Source organism: Corylus avellana, chromosome 6, assembly GCF_965113065.1.
Source record: "Corylus avellana chromosome 6, dhCorAvel1.hap1.2, whole genome shotgun sequence".
NCBI lineage: Eukaryota > Viridiplantae > Streptophyta > Magnoliopsida > Fagales > Betulaceae > Corylus > Corylus avellana.
This window is the reverse complement of record NC_142495.1, coordinates 4216911-4242326: the sequence shown is the minus strand read 5'-3', so window position 1 is coordinate 4242326 and position 25416 is coordinate 4216911. Positions and strand designations below refer to the sequence as shown.

Below are 25416 nucleotides of genomic sequence, written 5' to 3'. Positions count from 1 at the left end.
TGGAAAAGCTAATGAAGAAAGAAAAATAATGAAGACGGCCAATGTGCCACTGATCTTGATTTGTAATCTTGATTGTGATTTGTAACCTCCCATTCTATGGCGATTCTTTCGGGGATTGGTCTAATAACCATAGACACCATGGATAGATACTGTTGTAAATAATTTTACAATTAATAATAAATTTACTTATTATATGTTTTTGGGCTTTTATTAGATGAGGTGAAATTAGTAATAATTAGTAACAAGTGCGATTTAGGGTGCGTTTGAGAGTGCGTTTTTAAAAAAATAATCTGCGATTTTAAACCAAATCGCAACTTTAGGGTATTTGGGATTGTGATTTTAAAAACGCAAATTTTAAAATCGTAAAAAAATCTGCGATTTTCATAAGCTGATTAGAGGGTTCTTATTTGAAAAAGTGCGAATTTAAAACAAAATCACGATTTCTATTAAAAAGATATTTGACCCAATAGTTACCTTTTTAAGAATGGAATGAAAAAAAAAAATACTAAGAATACCCACCTAAAATATATTAAAACCCTTCTTTTCTCTTTTTTTCTTTCTTCATCCTCTCTGTCTTATTCATCCTTATTGGTAATTTGGTCATGAAACCGCAATTATATATTAATATTATCTAAACACTCAATTGATAAAAAAAAGTATTTTTTAGTATGTTTTACCAAACGCCTGTGCGATTTTAAAAACGTAATTTTTAAAAACACAATTTTTAAAATCGCACTTATTGAAATCGCACTCCCAAACGGGCCCTTAACCGTCAGAATTAGATAACCATTAGTAAATTATGTGAACAAACGTTTAAAATTAAAATATTTATTCATTTTGAAACAAGATATTTCTTTATTCATGGAAAGTTACTTATAGCATTTTTAAATATTATTTATTTTAACTTTGTTTCTACTATTAAAAAAATATGAATATCTCACTTTTAAAATCTCTTTCTAAAATTAAAAGCATTTTTAAGAGTTCAAAAAGCTTATAAATGATTCGATCGCACTTTTAATAAAAGCATTTGTGCAGACAAAATCTAACACAAGAAAAAGTTGACGTATAGAAAAATGAGCTCACTCAATGAAATAGTTGCAGTATTGAAAATCAAAATAACCATTATATAATAGTCTGCATTTACCAAATTAATGAACAAATAACATCACATAAATTGCAAGATACATGCAGCACTCTTTTTTTTTTTTTTCTTTCTAATCAACCTGAGAGATAACCAGAAGAGCAACTCGATCAATTGGTATATACCAAGTGATTAAATAGATAATAGAAGAAAAGAAAAATAGAGAGAAATCTAATTAAGGGTGTTAATTAGCTGATTTTGCAACATCAGTTCGATGGATATCATTCTCTACTTCGCCTTATGTTGTTATGGTCGACATATAACTCAACACCAGAGAGTTATCATCCGAAGCAACCGCTTGAAATTGCTGCTTGCAAGCGTGGCAGGTGATTTGAAGAATGGTGGAAGTGACTTGTTTGATCATTAAATAATTGGTCTTTGTTTTTTTTTTTTTTTTTTGGAAAAAAAAAGAACATTACAATCTCTCATTCTCTCTATCAAAACTTTCATTATTCTGAAAACATTTTCTTCAAATTGGTTTCTAATCTCTTGATAGAATAGTATTTTTAGAGTATTGGGTTTAACTTGTTTGGGCGTAAGGTAGTTAAATAACATATTGAATATGAGCTTTATTATATAGGCGGATTTGCTTTAACCCATGGCACGCCAATTACACTTGGGGGTAATTATTTTATTTTTTCATTAACTACAACACATTGTCACTTTATCTCTATTAACTGCCAACCGTACCACACAACTATATCAAACTACCATTTTATACTCAAAAGCCCCCTTCTGTCAGTTAAATTGATTAAAATATACAAAATATTTTCTTTTAGATGCTAAATCTCCTTAAGAAACAAAAATACCCCAAATAAAAAATTAAAACAAAAAATATAAATATATAAATTTTTATTATTATTATTATTATTATTTTTTAACCGGCAACCATCCCCCTTGGGGGAGGGGGTGGCCAGCAATCCACCCCCAAAGATGGCTAGGGGTGGCTCGTCGCCACCCCCAGAGTGGAAGAAAAAAATTTAAAATGACACAGTTGACTATCAATTTTAATCCTTTTGACTAATAGAATGAAACTTTTTGTGATAAGATGGTAGTTTGATGGGGTCAGGTGTCATAGTTAGTAGTTCATTGAGAAAAAGTGTCAAAACATTGTAGTTTATCGGGGCAAAAGTTAATTACCCCTACTTTTTTTTTTTTATAAGCAAACATAAGAATAATAAACTTTCTTCTTGCCATCTTCCTTCTCTCTAACGACAGAAACAACGTCTCTTCCTGTAAGGCAATAATAAATTTGGGGAAACTTTACTTTGACCCCCTGAACTTTTATTCGATTTTACAAACCCCCCATGAATTTTCAAATATTTCATTTTAGACCCTTGAACTTTCAATTACTCTCAATTAGAACCCTTCCGTTCATTTTAGCCGTTAAAAATACAAAAAAAAATACCAAAATGTCATTGATTTTCATTTTTTAAAAAATAAAAAAAAACGTTTTGGAAGTTTGAATTTTATATAAAAGTCAGAGGTATAAACATCATGTAATGTTTAAAATTTGACGGAGGGGTCCACATTGAAAGTAATTAAAAATTCAAGAGTCTAAAATGATAAATTTGAAAGTTCAAAAAGAATTTATAAAATCAAATGAAAGTTGATGGCCAAAGTGAAGTTTTCCAATCAACTAACAACGGAAATGTCTCTTTCTCTAAGAGAGGAGCCATATTTTTATGTAAAATGACTCATCAAAACTCACTTTTATTTAGTTTAGTTAAGCAATTTTTAAATTTATTTATATTCGATTAGCTATATTTCTATCTATTCTATTAAAATATTATTAAAAGTAAGAAAAGTTTTAGGAAAAAGAAAACATGTGAGAGGAAAAAATGAACAAAAAAAAATTGGGAAAAAGAGAACATGCAGAGAAAAAGTATGAAAAGATTTGGGAAAAAGAGAAAACAGGTGAGAGAAACAATAAAAAATAAAATAGTTCCCTTGAAAAGTGCTGCTACATTTAACTTTTCTTTTAACTCTTCAAATTAAATATCTATTTTACATTTTTTTTTGGCTAATCCAATGTAGAGGGTTTTTTAAACATTTGAAGAGTTATTTTAGATAAAAGTAACATTTGGCTCTTCCATTGGGAATGCTCTAAGAGGAGCCATATTTTTATGTAAAATGGCTTCTCAAAACTCACTTTTATCTAGTTTAGTTAAGCCATTTTTAAATGTCTCTACATCCGATTAGCTATATTTCTATTTATTCTATTAAAATATTATTAAAAGTAAGAAAAGTTTTGAGAAGAAGAGAACATGTGAGGAAAAATGGGAAAAATTTTGGGAAAAAAAGAAAATGCAGAGAAAAAGTAGGAAAATATTTAGAAAAAAGAGAAAACAGGTAAGAGAAACAATGAAAAATAAAATAGCTCACTTGAAAAGTGCGGCTATATTTAGCTTTTTTTTTTTAGCTATTCCAATCAAATATCTATTTTACATTTTTTTTTGGCTAATCTAATATAGGAGGTTTTTTAAACATTTAAATAGTCATTTTAGATAAAAGTAATATTTGGCTCTTCCATTTGGAATGCTATAAGAGCATTCCCAATGGAAGAGCCAAATGTTACTTTTATCTAGAATAGCTCTTCAAATGCTCAAAAAACCTCCCACATTGGATGAGCCAAAATTATATGTAAAATAGATATTTGATTAGAAGAGCTAAAAAAAAAAGTTAAATGTAGCAGCACTTTTTAAGGGAGCCATTTTATTTTTTAGTGTTTCTCTCTCCTGCTTTATCTTTATCCCAAATCTTTTCCCACCTATTTTTTAGAAATATAGCTAATTGGATGTGTAGACACTTAAAAATGGCTTAGCTAAACTAGATAAAAATGAGTTTTGAAGAGTCATTTTACATAAAAATATGGCTCTTCCATTGAGAATGCTCTAAGGCAATAGTAAACTTTCTGCTTCTTCTCTCTAAGGCAATAATAAACTTTCTTCTTGCCATCTTCCTTCTCTCTAACGACGGAAACAACGTCTCTTCCTCTAAGGCATGCTCTCTCTCTCTCTCTCTCTCTCCGTTTTTGATCTCTAGGGTTTTTATCTCTCTTTTTCCTCTTCTTCCAACGTTTTCCTCTTTCTCTATCTCTCTGTTTTTAGGGTTTTCTATTTCTCTGTTTTAAAATCTAATCGGTTCCAATCCCAGCCTCTCTAGGATTTTCTCCACCGACTTCAATTTCTAATCAACCCCAGACTCTCTAGATTCTCTTCAATCTCTATATAACTCAACCTGCAAATAGTGTTTTTCCCCACTCTCCACCGTCACTTGATCTCTGTATCAGGTTAGTTTCTTTGAATCTTTTACGTTTTCTTTGATTACTGAGAAATTTTATTGTGTTCAGAAATGGGTTTTGTATACGAAATTTGTGTTCTATTACTCAGAGTTTATTATTCGTATGTTTGCTTATAACTCCCTGGAGCTCAGCAGAGCACAATTTTTTTCTTTTTAGTTCACACCTAAACAACCTCAGAGTCATGTGATAACTGAACCTCTAAGCACTTTGTCAGTACAAAATTGCCCAAATCAGAGTTAGTACTGGTAGCCTTGCTGTACAATGATGTTGTGGTAGGTTCCTCCCCCTCTGCTGCCACTATACTCCTAATTCCCTCACCTAAGTATTCTGATTCTATATTTTCCTAATTCTGTATTCTATATTAATTAATATATATTATTAAGTATTCTGTATTTTCCTAATTCTGTTTGATTAATACTTATCTGATTGTCTAAATTCACATCACATATTCTTAAATCACGTGTTCTTACTCACCACCAAAAATAAATATTCAGCAACAGAGAAAACTCATCTTAGGACAAGATCAATGAATAGTCCGGGCATATGAGATTGATGTAGGACAAAGGGCTTTGTATAACCTAGGATATTCCTATTACTCTGTTTTTCTAATGATTAATGGGAATTGGGATGAGTATTGAATATGCTTGATTCTATATATGGGTTATATAATTTTAGTTTATTTAGAAGCAACCATATATTCCTGATAGTGCTCAATAGGATCCTACTCATCGAGATATGTTGTCAAAAAAAAGTTTCTATAGGTGTTTGATTCATAGAGGTTTTGAAGGTGGGTTTTTTTTTTAAATTTTTTTTTTTTTAACTGAAAGTTGACATTTGTTGATTGCAATCCTTCTCCAGGTACAATTCTTCTTACTCTTGCTCTGTTTCTCAAGAGGGAACCAAAGGGAAATCGCATGTGATAGTTTACTCTAAACAATGTTATTAGCTTCGCATGTATGTGTTTGATATGTAGGCATTTTGGGCATATTTTATATATTTATACAATTTCTTCAAATCCTTCTAATGGGTTTTTGCCTTTTGATATGTATCTGCGGTCCTAAGTGAACCCATAGTTTTCACATTCAACTTTTATTTCTATATTTCTTGACGGCAGCTATTGATTGGAGAGTGAAGCAAATTTTTTCGGGGTTAAAGCAAATTTACATTGATTGAGAATGTTCAAGATTTTTTTAATGCACTTTTTTTTTCCCCCTCTTTTTCCATTAATTGGAATTTAGACAGTTGCTATATATATATATATATATATATATATATATATATATATATATATATAGTTTTTACAAATGTGCTTTGTGGATATCAAATATAAAATAATACAATGAAAAAACACCTGCGCATATGCTAGTATTTATAATATTTTTATCATAGGCTGGTCCGGTTCGCAGAAAATCGAAGCCCAAATAAGAATGCTATGAATTGGTACCCGATCTGCTTTCCGCAGCTCTTCTGAGTTCTGACGTTTCCAATCTGGTTATCGGGCTCCCTCTCCCCGTGAAAAGAAGTTGGCGAGCGAGACAGAGAGAGTCCGTGTACCGTGGGAGTTGTGATTTCAGAGGATTCTCTGTAATGGCTGGTAAGCTCAGGTTCCTCCATTTGTTTTCTTGAGTTGATTGGAATTCAAAATACAATTTAGGAATTTACGAGTTCAGGCCTTGAATAGTTTTCCTTTTCTTGTTTTGATGTAATTTATAATGGGCGATTTTGAAGGCAAAAAAGGAGAAGAGGAGAAGAAGATCAAACGGAGAGGGAGGGCGTGCGTGGTGGTACTCGGGGACCTTGGCCGCAGCCCTCGGATGCAGTATCATGCTCTCTCACTGGCCCGTCAGGTGTGTTCAATTTTTTTTTTCTTCTAATATATATATATACACACAATTAGATGATCCTAGTTTTCTGTGGTAAATTATGAATATAGGGCAGAACCTGCTAACTAATAGCTAGGACATTTAGGAAATAATCATGAGTATTCTTATCCTATTGGGTGAAATCTGAATGATTTCAACTATGTTGGCATTGGTATATGTGTATTTTACTATACACATATAGCTAGTGCAGTGTTTTTTTTTTTTGAGGTTGAACTTTTACTCTACATTTTCTAACCTCTTCTCCTAATCCCATATCCCCTGATTAAGTTGTTATATCATGTGGTGAATGAATATTGTACATGGTTATTGGAGTTGTTGAAGGGGCATTGAATTGATTCACATCTGCAAATGTTTCTATTGATTTTGCAGGCAGCTCTAGAGGTGGACATTGTTGCATATGGAGGTACACCTTTGTATTCTATGGACAAAATCAAAGTGTGATATAATCTCCTACAAACCTATTCTTTGATCCAATTGTTGCAGAATGCTTCTATGCTTTGCTTGATAACAGTGTCATAAAGGATGAGACCAGGTGCTATATTAAATAAAATGCAAAAAAAAAAAAAAAAAACTCGTTACCTCATTGCATTTTGAATGAGCAAATTATAGCATCCTCTATTTCTCCAGAAATTGAAACGCATGAAGCACAAGGTTTCCCATAAATTCCCATTAACATCTTAAATGAAAGTTTTTCTATTTTCATTTCCACATCTCAGTTTCGGATCTCTGATTTACCAGAAAAAGGATTAATATGACTTGTAGCTTATGGAGTAGATTATGTTTTTGGATGCCAATTGTGAGGTCAAAATTGTTTCACAACTTGCTAGCTTCAAAGAAATATGGAAGTATGAGATCTGCAAACTTCTCTCATCACCCTTATCAAGTATCCTGTATTTTGCTTGTCGTACATTGCAGTTTGATTAAAAGTTGCAGTCTTCCATGGGTAGAAATACAGCCTCATTGAAGAAAGAGAGAGCACTGACTACATGTCACAAAATTATGCAATGAGAGCTGAAACAAATCGATCATGGATTGCTCATTCAAATCATGGATCCCATTCTCTTGTGCAAATTAGCTCCTGAAAAGTGCAAATTACATGGGTTTTTTTTTAATTTTTTTTTTCAAACTTATCAAAAAAAAGAAAAAAAAGAAGAAGTGAAATTATTAAGAATTTAAAATAAGAGTGTCACTAAAATATTTAAAAGACTAGGGGAATGACAATGTGGAAGGAACTTGGTTTTTTTTTTTTTTTTTTTTTTTTTTTTTTTTTAATTTTGTTTTTTAAATTATTATTATTATTATTATTATTTTTCAGCTGAAAAAGAAATTTATGTAAAGCATTTTGTGCCTCAACTTTAACTGTGTAGAGAATATAATTTTTAAATTATTTTTATGTGATGTCTTCATATTTAACATTTCAATAGTTCACATATAGTCCCAACTTTTTGAAATTGCCCCATTTAATAGTAAATACTACTATTTTTAGTGGATATTAATGGAAAAGGACAATAGTTAGCAATTGTTTAATGGAAATGACATAATACCGAAGAGGAAAAATTTGCAGATGGCAAGAGAAAGCAAGGGGGAGAGAGAGAGAGAGAGGGAGAGGGAGAGGGAGCGAGAGAGAGAGATTTCTTAATAATTGCCACAACTCAGAGTTGATCCATATTATTTTAGGGTTTCATACTTATCAAAAAAAATTTAGGGTTTCACAATGTGACCCCGTAAGTTGGAACGTTTTGTTTTAGCATGGAGATCTTGAACCTTTGAGGTGTCATTATATATTATTCTTCAGCATGTTGGAATAACTGAATAGAACTTCTATGCTTTTAGACCTTCAAGTGATTAATATTTGCGGGTGATACTATATTAAACTCATTAATGGAGGTGTAAACTATAATCCATGAATCGTGGTTCCTTAATATAATTTCAAATATTACAGCTTGTTGTCTAAAAGAGTATGGATTATGTGCACATGCATTTTATTAGTATGTCATCTACTGCTTTTGAATTGGCATGGTTAATTATGTGCACATGCATTTCATTCTTTTTATGTTCTCTTCTTCTTTCTCCTCTACTTAGTCGCTCTCTTGTATACTTCTTGTGTACTTGGGTTGCGCCCCTCTGCGCTCTTTAATGCATCATTACTTATAAAAAATTAAAAAAAAAAAATTGTAGATTTCAAAATATCCTGTAAATTTTGGAATAGAATTTTCTTTTCTCCTAAGCCATTATGCGTCTAGAACAACTTATTTGTTTCTTTGATGCTAAACAGAAAGACTTATAATGGAGGATTTAGTATGACATATGCTGCTTTAACCACAAATTTGAATTTTTGAACAGGTTCTGAGCCCCATATTGCAGTTCTATCTCACCCGTCTATACATATTCACACAATGGTACTGCTGTGGAGATATATATATTTTTTAATTTTTTAGTAGATTGGTTTATTTTGAGCCTACACATATTCTTTCTTTTTTTGATGAATAAGAGCCTACCACCATATTCTTTTGATTACTTATATTATTATATATACTTTGTATTGATTCTTCAGACACAGTGGCCAATTACCCCTCAAGGCTTACCAAAGATATTTCGCCCTATAATGCTTTTGCTCAAGCCGTTAATTCAGTTTTTCATGCTTCTCTGGTTTCTTTGTGTAAGGATACCTCCTCCTGATGTTTTTATTGTGCAGGTGAGCCCTCATGTTTCACTTGAATATATTGTGCTTTTTATTTAACAGCTTTGTGGCATATGTGGTTATAGTGGCCATTGATTGTTTAGGTCAAAAAGAAAAAGTTTGGCCAGTGATTGTGATTGTATTTACCATCCCTTGTAATTATTTCGTTTTTATGTTTAAGTTTGTGCCCACGTGGAGTATGAAAGAGCCTAACATTTCTTATGATGTATATGGATCAAAGTAGTTGTTTAGCAAAAAATTTACTGGTAACTTTTGTTATGACAGAGAAGGTCAATTGATAGCTAAATACAAATGATCGTGTACTCATTTGTAAGTCATGTGAGCTTTTCTGTTGTTACATGCTGATTATTTTACCTAGTTATCTGGGGGGACACTGTGTGCAACACCGCATAGTTGTTTCCTTTTCCTTTTTCATTTAACACAATTTTATTTGACATGTAATAAAATTTATTACTACAATTTTAATACTTAATGAAAAAAAGAAAGAAATTAACATGTGGATATGTTGGCTTGAGACAAATAGATCATCCAACTTGCCAATCTTTGCATTTTCTCAACTTTCCCATCCCAAATAGCTTTTGACATGAAAGAAGTGCCCATGGGAAGACCCAAATATTTCAACGGCAAAGAAAAAAATTCTACAATTCAAAATGTCAGCCAACTCTTCTTGAGGCGGTACATTACCCACCACAACTGATTCTGCTTTCCAAAGGTTGATCTTCAAACCTGAAATAGTCTCAAAACACACGAGAATGTGCCCCAGATTAAGGATCTGGTCTTGATCTGCATCTCACATAACAAGAGTGTCATCTGCAAAAAGAAGATGGGAGATCTCCAAAGTGGCTGGGTTTTGGGGGTTGACTCAGAATCCAAATAAATAGCCCCTAATCATAGCTCTAGACAACATCTTACTAAGAGCCTCCATGACAATCACAAAAAGGAGAGGTGAACGCAGGTCCCCTTGGTGGAGTCCCCTAGAGCTCGCAAAGAAGCCATGCGGGCTGCCGTTGATCAAAATAGATAAACAGGCCGTGGAGATACAGGAGGATATCCATTTCTTCCATTTTGAACCAAAGCCAAGACGCCCTAGAAGATAGGAGAGGAACTCCCAGACTCCCAGTTGACATGGTCATAGTTTCCAAGTTCAACTTGCACAACACACCAGAAATTCCAGATTTCAGTTTGCTGTCCAGGCACGCGTTAGCTATAATAACTAAGTCTAGAATTTGTCTCCCCCATATAAAAGCATTGTGATTATTTGAAATGAGGAAACCCATCACCTGTTTCATTCTAATAGCAAGGACCTTAGCCAAAATCTTATAGACACTCCCCCCAAGGTTGATAGGTCTGAAGTCCGTTACTAGCAAGATCTAGCACTTGGTTCTCATCTTATTTGGACTCTCGTGGGTCATGCCTAACAATATCTTAAAGTTGCTTCACTTTTGAAAGATTTAAGCCTGGTGACATTTCAAAGAGGTCATCTGGAAAGTAATCCCTGCTTTATTAATGTGGAGCATTTGGAAAGAAAGACATCGGCGCCTTTTTGAGGATCACGAGTCTAATGCGCTACGATTAAAATCCTTCTTTTTGAGATCTCTTTTACATTGGGATGTAACTTATGTTCCTAATTTTTCTTCCTCTAATCTTGTAGATCTTGTTAACTTTTTAGATTTTCGACTATAATAGGGTGATTGCGTCTCTTGTATACTTTTCACGTACGAGAGCTTTGCTTCTTCTTCTAATAAATTATTATTCATAAAAAATATGTTACTGAAATATTTGGTAGAACATATTGGCACAATGTGTAATTGCTCTAATTCCAGCATCTGGATCCATCTCATAGTTGTATGTCATGAAGATGGATAAATTGGGATAATCACACTTTGGCTCCTTTGTTATTGGTCATCATTTAATTCATTGAGAGCCTCTTGTCTTTAATTTTCAATCATTTTTAGACACTTTTTTTTAAATTTTGTATGTTTCTCGATGTGTGTGGGTGTGTTTGTATCCAAAATTCTTGATTTTTCATTTATGTCTTGGTATGCTAATCCTTTGAGCTTGAATGCTCTCTTTCTTTTGTAGAATCCTCCTTCTGTTCCAACCTTAGTGGTTGTAAAATGGGCAAGCTCGCTGAGGCATTCTGCATTTGTGATTGATTGGCATAATTTTGGATATACATTGCTTGGCTTGTCCCTTGGAAGAAGTAGTTGCTTTGTTTCTGTATATCGTTGGTAACAATTGATTTGTTTCTGAGTTTCAATTTGTTTATGGTGTCCTTTTTTAGCAGTACAATATTTGTTTTTCTGGACACATGTTTAGGTTTGAGAAACGTTATGGGAAGATGGCAGATGGTTCCCTATGTGTGACAAAGGCAATGCAACATGAACTGGCTCAAAATTGGGGGATTCAGTAAGAGGCTTGGCTCCAAACTTTGCAGTTTCATTTTTCTTTGCTTTTTCCATTATAAAAATTTTACATAATGAGAATTTCATAACTTATTCTGGTCAAATTGATAGAGCTACTGTGTTGTATGATCAGCCTCCTGAGTTTTTTTGTCCTGCTTCGCTTGAGGAAAAGCATAAGGTGAAACAAATATTTCTTTGTCAAGTTCTTACCAAGAATGTTTTTATTGAAGAATTATTTCTAACATGTGGATTACTTGTAGTTATTTTGTAGAATAGATAAAAATCTCTGTCAACCTCTTGGAGTACGGGATTATGTCCACAATGGTACGCATAAGTTTTGACTATTTGTTTTTCCCCATTTAATTGAGGTTTAGTAGAAACAACCTGTTAGTCAACTTACACACTTCTTGCAGGAAGTTTAGGAATCGGGACCCATGCCCTAAATGAGACCCTGTTTACTACCCAGGTTGGCACTGACATTTTCTTGAAGCCAAACAGGCCAGCACTTGTTGTAAGCAGTACAAGCTGGTGATCTCTTCTTCCTTTGATGAATCTATTGATCTTGTAATTTCTGAATATTTATTTCCTTAATCTTTGAATTTGGTTTGGTTTGGCATGTCCCATTATTATGTTTTTTTTTTTTTTTTGATTTGGTAATAGAATTAGTTCTTCTTTATCTACATGCCATTTATTAGCTGCTACACATTATTTGACATTAGCATATTGCATCTGCTGTTTTGATTATTATCTTCTCTGTTCATTGAAAGCTTCCTTCTGCATAAGATGTTACCCTTTTATTTGCTCCATCAGTTTTGGTTAATGGAGAACCAGCAGGCTTTTTTAGTAGTACTCGGGGGATTCGACAAGGAGATCCTCTCTCTCCTTTGTTTTTTGTTATTATCATGGAGGTGTTGAGTAGAATGATGGTGGAAACTGAAGCTAGGGGGGCTGATTGCAGGTTTTCCTGTAGGTCGTGTGCACAATCCTGGTATTAGCGTTTCGCACCTGCTGTTTGCGAATGATACGCTGATTTTCTGTGATGCGGATGTGGAACAACTTCTCGATTTACGCTGTCTTTTCTTATGTTTTGAAGTTATTTCAGGTCTAAAGATAAATCTGCCGAAGTCAGAAATTGTTCCTATTGGGGAGGTGCAGGATATTGATTTGTTGGCTAGTATTTTTGGTTGTCGGGTGGGTGGCTTACATATGAAGTATTTGGGGCTTCCTTTGGGGGCGCATTACAAGGCTACCACAATCTGGAACAGTATGCTAGAGACCATGGAAAGGAGGTTGGTGGGGTGGAAAATGGGTCTTTTATCAAAAGGGGGGAGGCTTACACTGATTAAGAGCACTCTTTCTAGCATACCAACCTATTTGTTATCTCTTTTCCCCATTCCATCGAGTGTGGCAAACAGGGTAGAGAAGATGCAAAGGAATTTTTTATGGGGTGGTACCAATGAGGAGATGAAGTATCACTTAGTTTGCTCTCCTATGCAAAATGGTGGCTTGGGGATTAGAAATCTGCGTAGGTTTAATCAAGCTCTACTGGGAAAATGGTTATGGCGTTATGCTATGGAGAGGGAAGCTTATTGGAGGAAGATAGTTGAAGCTAAATATGGGAGTATGGATGGAGGTTGGTGTACAAAACAGGTTGAGGGGTCTTTTGGTGTTGGGGTTTGGAAGCATATCAAGAGAGGGTGGGAGTCTTTTTCCAAGTTCATCAGATTTGAAGTAGGTGATGGATCGCAAATTAGGTTTTGGCATGATATTTGGTGTGGAGATCAACCTTTAAAGGAGGCTGTCCCTGAATTGTTTTGTATTGAAAGAAACAAAGAGGCTTGGGTGAGTGATAATGTGCAGATTTTGAATGAGGAAGTGCATTGGAATGTTCCTTTTTTACGAGCGGCCCAAGCCTGGGAAGTGGAGGTGGTGATCGCTTTCTATGGAAAATTATATGAGACCCGGTGCCATTTGGGGGGTGTGGACCGCATATGGTGGACTCCTTCCAAGAGAAAGCTTTTTGAGGTGCGATCCTTCTTTGGAGTGCTTTTTTCTTCTTCTTCTTCTGAGAGGCACGAGGTGGGAAGCTCTTCTTTCCCGTGGAAGAGTATATGGAAGGTTAAAGTTCCGCTTAGATTAAGTTTTTTTTGTGTGGACAGCTACTCTAGGAAGGATCCTCACCTTGGATAATCTTCGCAAGAGAGGTTTGATCGTGGTAGACTGGTGTAGTATGTGTAAGAGGAGTGGAGAGTCTATCAATCATCTCCTCCTCCATTGTGATGTGGCACATGCTCTTTGGAGTGTCCTTTTTTCCCTCTTTGATGTGAATTGGGTCATGCATGGTAGGGTTATTGACCTCCTAGATTGCTGGAAAGGCCAAAGAGGTAATAAAATGGTGATGGAGGTGTGGAGAATGGCCCCTTTTGTGCCTTATGTGGACTATTTGGAGGGAGAGAAATGTTCGATGTTTTGAAGATAAGGAAATGACAATGGCGGAGCTTAGCAATAGGCTTCTCAAATTGTTTTTCCTTTGGGCGGGAGCCTTGAACATTCCTCAAGTTTCTACTATGCATCAATTTGTGGATTTGTGTTCTTCTTATCTTTAAATGGGTGGTCTTTGTATTCTTACTGTGTTTTAGGGTTGCGCCCCTTTGCGCTTTTTTATGAAATACTTATTTTTTTTTTTAAAAATAAAATGCTTTAGATGATAATGAAATGCTAATGGATCAACTATGTCAATTTGAACGAGTGCAGAGTATTTGTATTGGATATAGTTTGCTATTGTTATCATTACCTAGATGATTTCTTGATATGTTTGAGGCGTAGACTAAACTTAAACTACCTTGCAAGTTCACTTAGATTTTGGTTTTGTACATATGGGGTTTGCTATTTTTTTCATTACGTAGATGATTTGGTTTTATACATATAGGTTTTGCATAACACCTGGAATCTGAAAGTTTATTTTTCAGTAAATACGATGACTTCTAAGTTTGATTTTACACATTTCTTGTGTAAGATTTGTAGTGTGATCACATCTGCTATATTAAAACAAAATCTTTGTAGTATTTATTAGATTCTTAGACAAGATTTTTGGTTTTGTGTGTGTGTGTTTCTTTTTGTTTTCTGATTAGCTGAGCAGGTAAATTGTTTTAAAGAATGACACCTTTCTTTCAGGACCCCAGATGAGAATTTTGGCCTTCTCTTAGAAGCAGCGTTAATGTATGATAGGCGTGTTGCTGCAATATTAAATGAAGATGATTCAACCAATGAAGAGGTTATCTGGAAGGAAATCTCTGAGGGAAAACAATACTTGTACCCTAGGTTGTTGTTCATCATTACAGGTAATGATGAATATATATGTACGCATATACACACAATTGTGCACACATGTCAGCTTTGATGCAGACATATTTTGACTTACGATCTATTTCTCTTCAACAAGGTAAAGGGCCTGAAAAGGAAAAATATGAAGAGAAAATAAAGAGGTTACACCTCAAACGTGTGGCATTCCGTACTATGTGGCTGTCGGCTGAGGATTACCCATTGCTTCTGGGTAGGTTCTTTATTCTTGATTTCTTCTTCTCTTCTTTTTTCTAGTAAGCTATTTAATGTCAACATATTTGCTACATTGGTAGGATCGGCAGACCTGGGTGTTTGTCTGCACACTTCCTCATCAGGGTTAGACCTTCCAATGAAGGTAGTTCATCGTCAAATTTCCTGTTATGTTTGGTTGTATTTAGGAGCATAAGCATTCGTAAGGAATAGTATTATAACTAGAACCAATTAAAAATGTTGTATCAGGTTGTGGATATGTTTGGTTGTGGACTGCCTGTTTGTGCTGTTTCCTACTCTTGGTGAGCTTTAATTATGTCTTCTTTAGTACAATGCCTTTATGTGTGCTTGACTTATGTTGCATGTTGTTTTAATGCTGGTTTGACGTTTTTTGAAGCATTGAAGAACTTGTAAAAGTTGAGAAAAATGGCTTACTCTTTTCATCATCTTCAGAGCTAGCTGATGAACTCTTGGTAAGTTTAATTACTTGACTAAGGTCATGTACGGTCATTAGTTGTCGGATAATGAACAATCTCTTCTAGTATAACATGTCATACATATTGAGATACTTGTAAATATTTAAACATATTGCCATGTTGTATGAAAAATATGTGAATGTCTATATATGAATATACTAATTTGTAGTGTCATTCTTCAAAGAAAACAAATACTGGACAATTTTATTGTAAACAATTTGTCATAACGTTTACAGTGACCATTTGGCTGGCATAACCAGTTTGTGCCACTTCACGCCAATATGTGCACAATATGATTGGGCATAGGTTTTTTTACATGATTTTGTTTACAGAAGGTTCACCTTAACTGAGGCGATTAATAGGAATGGCAGCTAACAATGATAATTCTGATGTATCAAAACAGTTGCATTTCATGAATCTGAAAATTAATACATTCTATGCCCAGCTAGTTTCTTGATGCTCCCCTTTTTTTCAACAATTTATACCTCTATTTGCTTTTTAAAATGTAATGGACCCATTTAATTAACATTGGATGAGTATATGCAGTCTTGTTCTTAAAATGTTGGAAAATATAAAGAAAATGAAAAAGATTAGGATATGGAGTGGCAATGTATAACTAGGTAATTGGTGCTTAACAGTGCCTCATCAAATTTATCGCAGAACTGATTCATGATAGTTGACACTTAATATCTATGTTTGCTTTTAACAATACTTTGGCTTTGTTTGGCAAAGCCTTTTTCTTAGACACTTGTAGTTGATGTAGATTGATGTGAAAAAAAAAAAGTAAGAATGTTTGGTATTAAAAAATGAAAAAGTGATATGGAAAAGTGAAAAAGTTTTTTTTTGTAGTGATTTTTTTATTTGAATAATAATAAAAAGCGAATGATGTGATATAAAAAGTGAAAAAAGTTAAAATTTGTTGATGTTGATTTTTTTTGGAAATTGTGATGAACAGTAACAAAGGAAAAGGAAAGGCTTTGCCAAACAAAGCCTTCCTATTTGCGTCAATCATTTGAACTGTTTTTTTTTTTGATGACGGGAAACCCCCCAAGGCTTTGAACTGTGCTTTTCTTGTGCAACATAATAATGTAACTTTCAAGGGGGTAAGCTTTGGCATGGTGATCATGTGTAATTTAAAGCTATAAAACTTCAACATAGTTGAACACATCCTCCTAAACCTGTGGGCAATCTGGCCTACATCAGACCTAAGACAAGAAAAGAAAATTTGAGAAATAGATAGTTGAAACGTTTCTATGTTTATGTGAATTGTAGCAGAGGAAATGCATGTATGATAACCATAAGGAAAAGATAATCTTCCTTCAAAGAATTGCTAAGAAAGTGTAGGTAAAGAAGCACACGTTGGAAGCCAAATATAGAAAAAGAGATTAGATCTCTTTGTTAATTTCTTATATAATGAAAGAAGAGGAGAATGGATGAGACAAATAAATAAAGTTAGAGGAGTACATTCCTTTTCATTATGGTTGTTGAGAAAACTAAGGAATAGTGGGAATTTTTAATTATATGTGTTAGAACCGAAGAATGGTTTGACCCCAAAAATAAATGCATAGGCAATATATATACGGAAAATAAATTGTTGAACTTAATAACAAAACATCACAACCATAACAAATTGAAGTGGAAAGCTCATTGAACACATCAAAGGGAAAAACCACTCTGATAGCTAAACCCGAAAAATCACTATAACAAGGAAGATTCAAAATACAGACATGAACTTACCATTTGTAAATCTAATACCCCGCTTGACAACGAGCTTCCCGCTTGCCTTCGAGCTAGCCAATCTTTTTCAAGCGTATTTCCTCACCGATCCATTAGTAGACTCTTTGGTGGACAAGGGTTGTGTATGGTGTGGTTTGAACAAAATCAAGAACAACATCCCAAGGGAGATAAAGCTTCAAACTTTTTAGAATCCTCACTTGGGTTAACCATGGTGAAGGAAGGTGTACATTTAGAGGGATTCTAGGATGAAGGTTTTCACTTTCTTCTTCACCAAACAAGTTTAAAGCTTAGGGGGGTGTTTGGTAAAAGAGTTGGCTTAGACACTGTAGTTCATGTAGATTGATGTGAAAAAAAAGTAAGAATTTTTGGTATAAAAAAGTGAAAAAGTGGTATGGAAAAGTGAAAAAAGTTTTGTTTTGTAGTGATTTTTTTATTTGAATAATAATAAAAAGTGAAAAAGTTAGAATGTTTTGATGTTGATTTTTTTGGGAAATGGTGATGAATAGTAACAAAGGAGGCCCCAACTCCTTTACCAAACAACCCCTAGTTGAGAGCAATAGAAAAGATAGATTCAAAATGAAGTCAAGATGTGATTTTTATCCTGCAGAAAATACACATCGCATCATGACAGGGACCTTCATGTCAAGACGCGCAACTAGGATTTCATCGCTAACTTTCTGACATTTGGCAGCTTTTAGCAGGTCATAGCAATACGGGCTTTGCATGGGACAATACAAACTTTCTATGATTCTGCGTTATGTCTTTTGTCTTGACGGGGTGAGGCAATAGCTTCTCTTTGGCTCTGTGTCATGATGGAATCATGACGAGTTTCAAAGGAAGAAGGCAGTAGCTTCTCTATGGCTCTGCATAATGTCTCTGTCCACACAAACACTTATTTTCACACCAAAACCTTATTTGATGAAAGATATTACATGTAAGATTTTGAACATTGAATGAAGCCAGTTTCTAAAACTTAACAATATGTTTCATTTTTTCTGTATCAGTTTACTGTTTTATGGCGTATTTGGTACCTAGTTGCCTAGTGGCATAGTTAGGTCACATGAGTTTCACGTCCCCTAGTTGATTATTCTAAGAATAGCTCATTGATGGAGGTGTCAATTTGTCAATATTTCTGAAGTATAGGTGGGAAGAACCGAAGAATGCAATTAAACCCAATCCTCGAGGGGAAAATTGTTATTTTTATGATAATATAAAGACAACATCTGCACATGGATCATAATCTGAAAAAACTAGGTTTGGGTGTCCACATATTTTGAGGTCAGTTTTTCAGAACATGTGCTTGCTAGTTATCTGGGTCACAACAAAGAATTAGTTCTTTTTTCCAACATTTGAGCTGCCAAAATGATAAATATTAACTTTTGTGCTTTCAGCCTCAACTGAGTCTGTCTAATTATGAACTCCCAATTGGTTTTTAGCCTCAGCTGTGAACGTTTCAGTTGCCAAACTGACAAATATTAGTTTTGGTCCAATATTTAAGATTCCAAACTAATGAATATTTTTTTTCCCTGCCCAAATATTATGAACTCCCTAATTGGTGATAATTGGGGATCTTTTCAATTAATCTGGAAGGTTCTTACCAATTGGAGTTGATTTGGGATCCTTGGATCCTTCACACATTGCACTCTAGTTTATGACTATCATTTCAGATAAACACCACCCTCCCCGAAAAACCCCACCGACATCCAGGACAAGAGAAGAAAAGGTTATGCTTTGTCAGCCCTTGTTAACAAATAAGTGCAATTTGGTCATTTTGCTCCCTCCACTAAAATGAATTGCTATTACATTCCCATGCATTTTACTTATTTTGATAGCTTGGTGTATTATCTATAACATCTTGAGGTAGTTAGCATTGAAGTTGATGAAAACTGGGAACATCCTAGTGCAGTAATTCTATTAAAAAGATGCTAGTTTCGGTATATTGATCTGTTAATATCGTTTACTAAATTGTTTTACATATTTTTTGGAGAAAACCTTTTAAGTTCTCTTTGAATCTTCAGATGCTCTTCAAGGGTTTTCCAGATGGATGTGAGGATCTGAAGTTGCTGAGAAATGGAACCTTGGAAATGGGTTCATCTAGAAGGTGGGCTGCTGAGTGGGAAGCGCATGCCAAACCATTGGTATTTGAGGCAAGTGTATTCTTTCATATTCTCATATCTAACTAGTAGGTGAAATATAGGATACATAACATTTATTTATAATGATAATTGTTGGGGTTCTTTTCCCCCTTCGTGTTTGAGTCCCTTAGGTGGGCCTGTAATTTAGGGGATAATACAATTTGCAATAGGCTGATTTGTCCTATGCATGTATTGTCTTATAATTCCGTGTTTTCCCCATTTTTCTTGGATATCTTTATTCAGTCCTATTGATATCATTTATTTTTGTTGTGTTTCTGAACCTCATGAGAGATTTTGACTTGCAGGTTATCTCTCAGAACTTTGATTAATTTTTGGTCTGGCTAAAGGTTACAATGTTTCAGTTAATGGTCTCATCTTTTGTATTATACTAAAAGGTTACCTACTTTTATATGTTGAGTTGATATCTTAGGGAAACTGGGTGTCCGAGTTGGAGTTTTCATCTGTCGTGTTTTGCTTCTTTTTTTTTTTCCTTCTTCTTAAAGAACCAATGTATACTGAATTGTGATGAAAATTAAAAAAGAAAAGAAAAGGATTTTGATTAACAAAAATTTCTGTTTAATGTGCTATCCCTCCTTTTCCCCTTTTGTGGTTCTGTTTTTATGTGTTATGGCTTGACAGAGTAGCACATGACATGAAACAGCAGCATGTAAATCTTGGGACACTCAAACAAGAAATATCAGTTGATAATATATGTTATGTAAATCTTTATGCATACTTCGTAATAAGTGGATTGCTGAATTGAGACCATTCAGTTTGTACCAAACCGTTTTGTTTTGTTAGTGACACCACGTAAGCTGGAAGTTTCATTGATTGCGTCACCTTTGATGCAACCAACTGGGTTCACATGTTTAAGTATTGAGCTAGCCCATTAGGGCTAGGTCCGTTAACTCAATAGCCTTGAAAGTGCAACGAAATTACAAGAAGTCCAGAGCAACATTACCACATTCGTAAGGCAAACCAAACCTTAACATTAATTATGCGAAAACGTAAAGTTCTACATAAGGATCCATTTAGTACATTTAAGAGGGAATTGTCCAAAAAATTTGCCCAAAAAAGTGGAAAATATTACCCTCTTAAATGCACTAAATAGATACTAATGAAATGGAGAGGATCTGTTTTTGCATAAAAGGATTACAAAAGTAAATGCCTGATGCATAATAATTATTTCATGATATTTTCAACATGCTGAGATTCAATTATTGGATTGGACCAAGAAAAAGTATAAACAATATGCAAAGCTAAAGAGAAAGAAAAAGATACAGATTTCAATGCCTTTGTTGCCACTCTTGGATGGCAGAACGAAGAGCATGGTTTGGTAAAAGATTGCAGTGCTCAAGCTTCAGATTGGTCATGGGTGAAGTTGTATGTCCACTATCAAACCATTCTCTCAAAGCTTTCAATTCATAAGTAAAACCATCCGCTGCTACATGAGGATTTTGCATGACTTCCTGTAAGTTTGCAGACAGAACATTCATTCGTTACAAATAGTCCATTGAAGTAGGCTGGTGCAAAAGAGTTTCAAAGAAACAGAAACAAGAAACATATGGGTATGGAACATGTTAATTTGGTCCAATTCTATAACACAGACAGACAGAAAAACAGTAATCTAAGACAATGAAAAATAAAAAAGGAAGCCAAAAAACATACCTGGTAGATGGGACAAAGAAAGTAGGAAGGGGGTTCAGAGTGCTCTTCATAACTCAGCTGGGATAAGTATGAGCCTCCGTACGAAACCCTCATCGGTTCAAGAACTGTCCAGACATCCGATGTAAGGTCTGGCCGGTTCGTTCGATACATTTGACAACACCTCAAAGCCAAGTCAGCCAACTGCTCAGCTTGCTCAAATGGCCAATCTCCAGCCAAAGGATCCAAGAGGGCTTTGAACTTTCCAGCATCTAATGCAAATTGCACTTCCTTTCTTATCCCCAGGGGTGGCCTTCCAGTCAGCAACTGTAATAATATGATTCCAAATGAATAGACATCTGACTTTAAAGTAAGCTCCCCTGTAAGGAGAAACTCAGGATCATGGTATGCAAAAGTAGAGCCTTTCAGCTCAGTTCTCCAGCAGAGTGTTATATTGTTGTCTTTTAAACTTTGATCATGAGATGGTGCAGGGCAGTTTCCGAAGTCAGAGAGTTTGCTAATGAAGTTGGCATCAAGGAGAACCTTGGAAGGAGTCAAATCACCATGTAATATGCTGACAGGTGTATAAGAATGAAGAAAGATGAGGGCTGAGCACAAATCTGTGGCAATGCATATTCGAGTTTGCCATGGTAATGGGGGAGTGTTGTCCTTGCAGCAGAGTCGATCTTCAAGGGTTCCATTGGGAAGATACTCATAGATGAGAGCCTGAGCTTCTTCACAGAATCCAATCAGCGTGACAAGATTGGGATGCCTCAACTTTCTCAATGTATCAACCTGGAAATGCAACACAAAACTTAGATTTGGATACTTGTTTCTTTTAATGTTGTGAAAGAAAAAAGGGTTACAAAGTAAACTGTGAAGATGGCTGATAAAATACTTTTATTAGGAAATTAATGGAATGGCAAAATTTCATATGAATACAATCCTACCTCATGTTGTAATCCTGAGGGGTCTTTCAAGTTATGATGGTGTAGCAATTTTATAGCCACCTGGGTTTGATGCAAGAGACCTTTGTAAATGCTCCCATGTCTTCCTTCTCCAATTATAAGGGAAGGATCAAGGTTCTGAGTTGCTTCCTCAATCTCTGAGAACGAGAGCTGAGAGAAGAATTGAGGTGTTTTTGTGCTTGATGCCTCTCCTAGTTTTCTTCTCAGCTCTTCAGATTCTTTTTGTGCAATATCAAGCTCTTCCTGAAACTCATCCCGCTCTTGTTTGTACGCTTGCAACAGTTCCATAGCGGAGGCAATCCTCAGTTCCAAGCCCTTTACCATCTCGTCAGATTCTGCAATTTGGCTCTCAAGTGATGATTGTTTATCTAAAGCATTCTGGAGTTCTTCTATGACTTGGTTTAGCTGGTTTATCACCTTTTGATGTTCTTCCTGTTCTTGTGCTAGAGCTTCCTGAGTTTCTTTTCTTTGTTTCACCTCCTCAGCATATAAGCTTTCTGACACTTGAGCCTGTAAATTATGCAATTGCAGGCTTACATAAGAATATGAAGTTTTTCAAGTTTTCCCTTCTCAAATATGGTCTAGTGACCACAAGGTGTTCAGTACCAAAAAACAAGAACTTTCATTTTATAGTCATAGACATGGAAAAAGGATGAAGAAGTGCTAGGTGAGTAGAACTTTACCCTGCGCATAGCCTCAATTGCATTTTTTTTGGCTTTGCCACACCTTTCTGCCTCTTGAAATACTTCTCGCCTCGCATTTGCAGCCTCTGTCATGGCTTGTTCAAGTTTAGCATAAAGAGTGTCATCTATACTTCCCTCCTGTTAGAATCAGTCAAATATAAGATGACAAATTCCAAAGAAAATGCAACATGCTCTTATAAAACCAAAAAGCCTAACTTGCAAATTTTGAAACATGCAAATGGTCCTCAACAATTAGTGTCTTATATATCAGAATTTCGCGCATACCAGCACACTGGGAGAGGATGGACGATGGAGATTCTCCGCGGACTGATTGTCACTCCCCCAAGACCTAATTGATGGAATCCGAGATATGTCAACCGCTCCACTAGAAGAGCATGTTGAATAACTCGAACCAGGACCATACCTTGTTGAAGATTCAACATATCCATCAGGATCCCCTGGTGCATCCGACCTTTTCCATGGAGTTGAGGGGTCTTCAGTACCATCGAGGGAAGAAACTTCTGTTATGCTTTCACCCCAGATTGAAACTTGAACTGAATTGCTGGGGGATGAGCCAAGGTTTTGCCCCCCACATTGTACAGTGAAGTGGTCTGGTGCTTCAGGTTTTGTGTTTTGACTTGATCTGACCTCTACATTAGCTTCGTCTAAAATACCTTCCCTATATTGTATGGTACTTGCATTAGTCATCATTTTGGCATGAAGGCTTTGTTAATAAACTTTTAAAATGGTGCATGTAAGAAAACATTATAAACAAGCAATATTTTGTTGCAGTCTGAAGTGTACAACAATCCCTCTGATTTAATAGCCAAGCATTAATTTTCGAGTTGTATATATCAACCATACACTTGATTAGAAACTAAGAAGCTTCACATTTGGGGGTATATATCTTCATTCAATTCATATATATTCTCTATAGATTGGCATACATAAGCTGATAAGCACTGCCAAAAAATTGTAAAAACAAGAACATCAAGCAAACCTGGTGTTGATGAGGTACCCCTTGCAGATAAATTGTATGCAGCAGGACCGGGGTGCACGTAGGCGCACATAGATGGCCTTTTTAGATTTGAGGTCTGTCATTTTCCTGCAATTTTAAGCAGTTGGGTAAGCTGTGAGCAATCTAGTGAATAGATGCATATACAAATTTCAACTCTGTGGACCATTGAGTGAGATTAACTTAGGACTAAGAAAATGTTCAGCAAAACCATCATAAAGTATCAAACCAAAAGGTAATTAGTCATCATAACTATAACTGAATAACCGAACGGAAACTTCTAGAATGAATGCTGAATTTGCAAAAAATTTGCACAACATAAAGCACATCCACTGGGAATCATCCTATTGCACTACACCTTTGGAAGTCCACAATGGATATAAATGGCAATGAAAAATGAACATAATGGTTAGTACATCAGAAGAAGAAAAAAACATAAAATCATTTGAGGCTTGTACTTTGAGTAGTGCTTGTCTGCTGCTGCTCCCATAACAAGCTTCCTGATCCCATGCTGGGAGATTTGTTCCACAATCCCCATCTCAATACAGTACATATCAGCGTGTATTACTTCTGGCCGTACCTACATTAGAGAGTCAGAAAGTTCAGTACATGTTGCAATTAATCATTTCCAAGGAGCTCCAATATGTGTGATTATTGCTAAAATTGGAAGTTCTCTGCAGCTTAATAACATAATTTTCAATATACTTATACATCCTATTATTTATACACATAGTAAATGAATTACATTCATGTGTTAATAACCCAAATGAATGGGAAGAGACAGGAGCAGATTCATACCCCCATTTTCCCACAGATACGGCAATACTCATCCAGGATTTTCTGCTTGTTTTGCCTTTCAATTTCCCGGTATGCCCTGAGTTCCTTCTCCTTCATTGAGCTTGCTGGAAATTTTGCTCCCACTAGAAAACAAGAAAGGAGTAACTGCCTAATGTATTCTACTATTGGGTACTATAACCAAGAAATATTTATCAAACACTCGGGGACCCATTACAAAAGCTCAAACTAAAACATCAAAAGTTGACACATTTGATCTATAAATGTTCTAGGACTTGGTATATATGTCGCCAACTTACTCAAAGGGATCACAGTTGCAGGCTGATTAATGTGAATGATGCAAATCTTTTTTCCTCCAGAGTTCTGTAATGCCCATATCAAGATTGATTTGTTGTTTTTCACGTTGTCTCCCAGCGCAACATATAACATATCTTCCATCACAATTCAGAGGTAATTGTAGAACAACTATAATACCCAGAAAGGAAATTCCTTTCAACTCTGAATTAGACTGAGAAGCCCCAAAATACGCTTTCAAGTCTCTTTAAATAAGGTTGTTGGCATCACCATCTTCCACAAAGCTTTTGAAAGAAGACAGGGGACAAGATTCCATAGGATTATAAGACGGTTTTTTGTTTTTTGGTGTCAGGTTTGTCTGAAGCTCCTACTATATATATTCCAAGTGTTCGATGATTCTGGGAAATCGATAGAAATAATTTCTTCGAAGCTTGACATGAACTTGCACGGCGGTTAACTGTCACTATTGCTTCAATCGTTTACGAACAAGCTGTTGGAACGAGGGAGGCGGAGGCGGTGGAGGCCACTACGTACGTCAACTAAATTCTTATAATACGATAATCGTTATCTAAATTGTCTGTTCATATGACGTGGGATTTTTCGATGACTTCCAGGACAAGGCAACGATTATAGCAAATAAAGTTTACCAAGTTGAGCTTTTAAAATGGTGATTCAATGGATTA

General features: G+C 35.1%; 2 protein-coding genes across 6 annotated transcripts; one reads left to right on the top strand and one right to left on the bottom strand.

The window, feature by feature from the left end:
- Positions 1 to 4084: 4084 nt before the first annotated feature.
- LOC132186873 (UDP-glycosyltransferase TURAN) lies at positions 4085 to 19827 on the top strand. 5 transcript variants are annotated; one of them, XM_088517348.1, is made up of 18 exons: positions 4085 to 4142; positions 5835 to 6039; positions 6174 to 6292; positions 6698 to 6731; positions 8672 to 8727; positions 8883 to 9023; positions 11112 to 11260; positions 11349 to 11438; positions 11546 to 11612; positions 11695 to 11758; positions 11848 to 11962; positions 14609 to 14775; positions 14877 to 14987; positions 15070 to 15131; positions 15236 to 15288; positions 15384 to 15459; positions 19218 to 19346; positions 19640 to 19827. In XM_088517348.1, exons 2-18 carry the CDS (start codon positions 6033 to 6035, stop codon positions 19661 to 19663), a joined length of 1464 nt encoding a protein of 487 aa, XP_088373474.1. In that variant the 5' UTR covers positions 4085 to 4142; positions 5835 to 6032; the 3' UTR covers positions 19664 to 19827. The 5 variants fall into 5 exon arrangements, with proteins under 5 accessions (XP_088373474.1, XP_088373475.1, XP_059456964.2 ...); XM_088517349.1 differs by lacking the exon at positions 4085 to 4142 and adding an exon at positions 4156 to 4433 and having other exon boundaries at positions 5852 to 6039; XM_059600981.2 differs by lacking the exon at positions 4085 to 4142 and adding an exon at positions 4156 to 4433.
- A 604-nt stretch (positions 19828 to 20431) lies between these two features.
- Positions 20432 to 25079, bottom strand: LOC132186866 (U-box domain-containing protein 33). Its single transcript, XM_059600971.2, has 9 exons — positions 24739 to 25079; positions 24443 to 24564; positions 24103 to 24224; positions 23630 to 23734; positions 22915 to 23308; positions 22630 to 22767; positions 21929 to 22456; positions 21003 to 21773; positions 20432 to 20803 (listed from the first exon to the last, which is right to left on the bottom strand). Exons 1-9 carry the CDS (start codon positions 24875 to 24877, stop codon positions 20621 to 20623), a joined length of 2502 nt encoding a protein of 833 aa, XP_059456954.2. The 5' UTR covers positions 24878 to 25079; the 3' UTR covers positions 20432 to 20620.
- Positions 25080 to 25416: the final 337 nt, after the last annotated feature.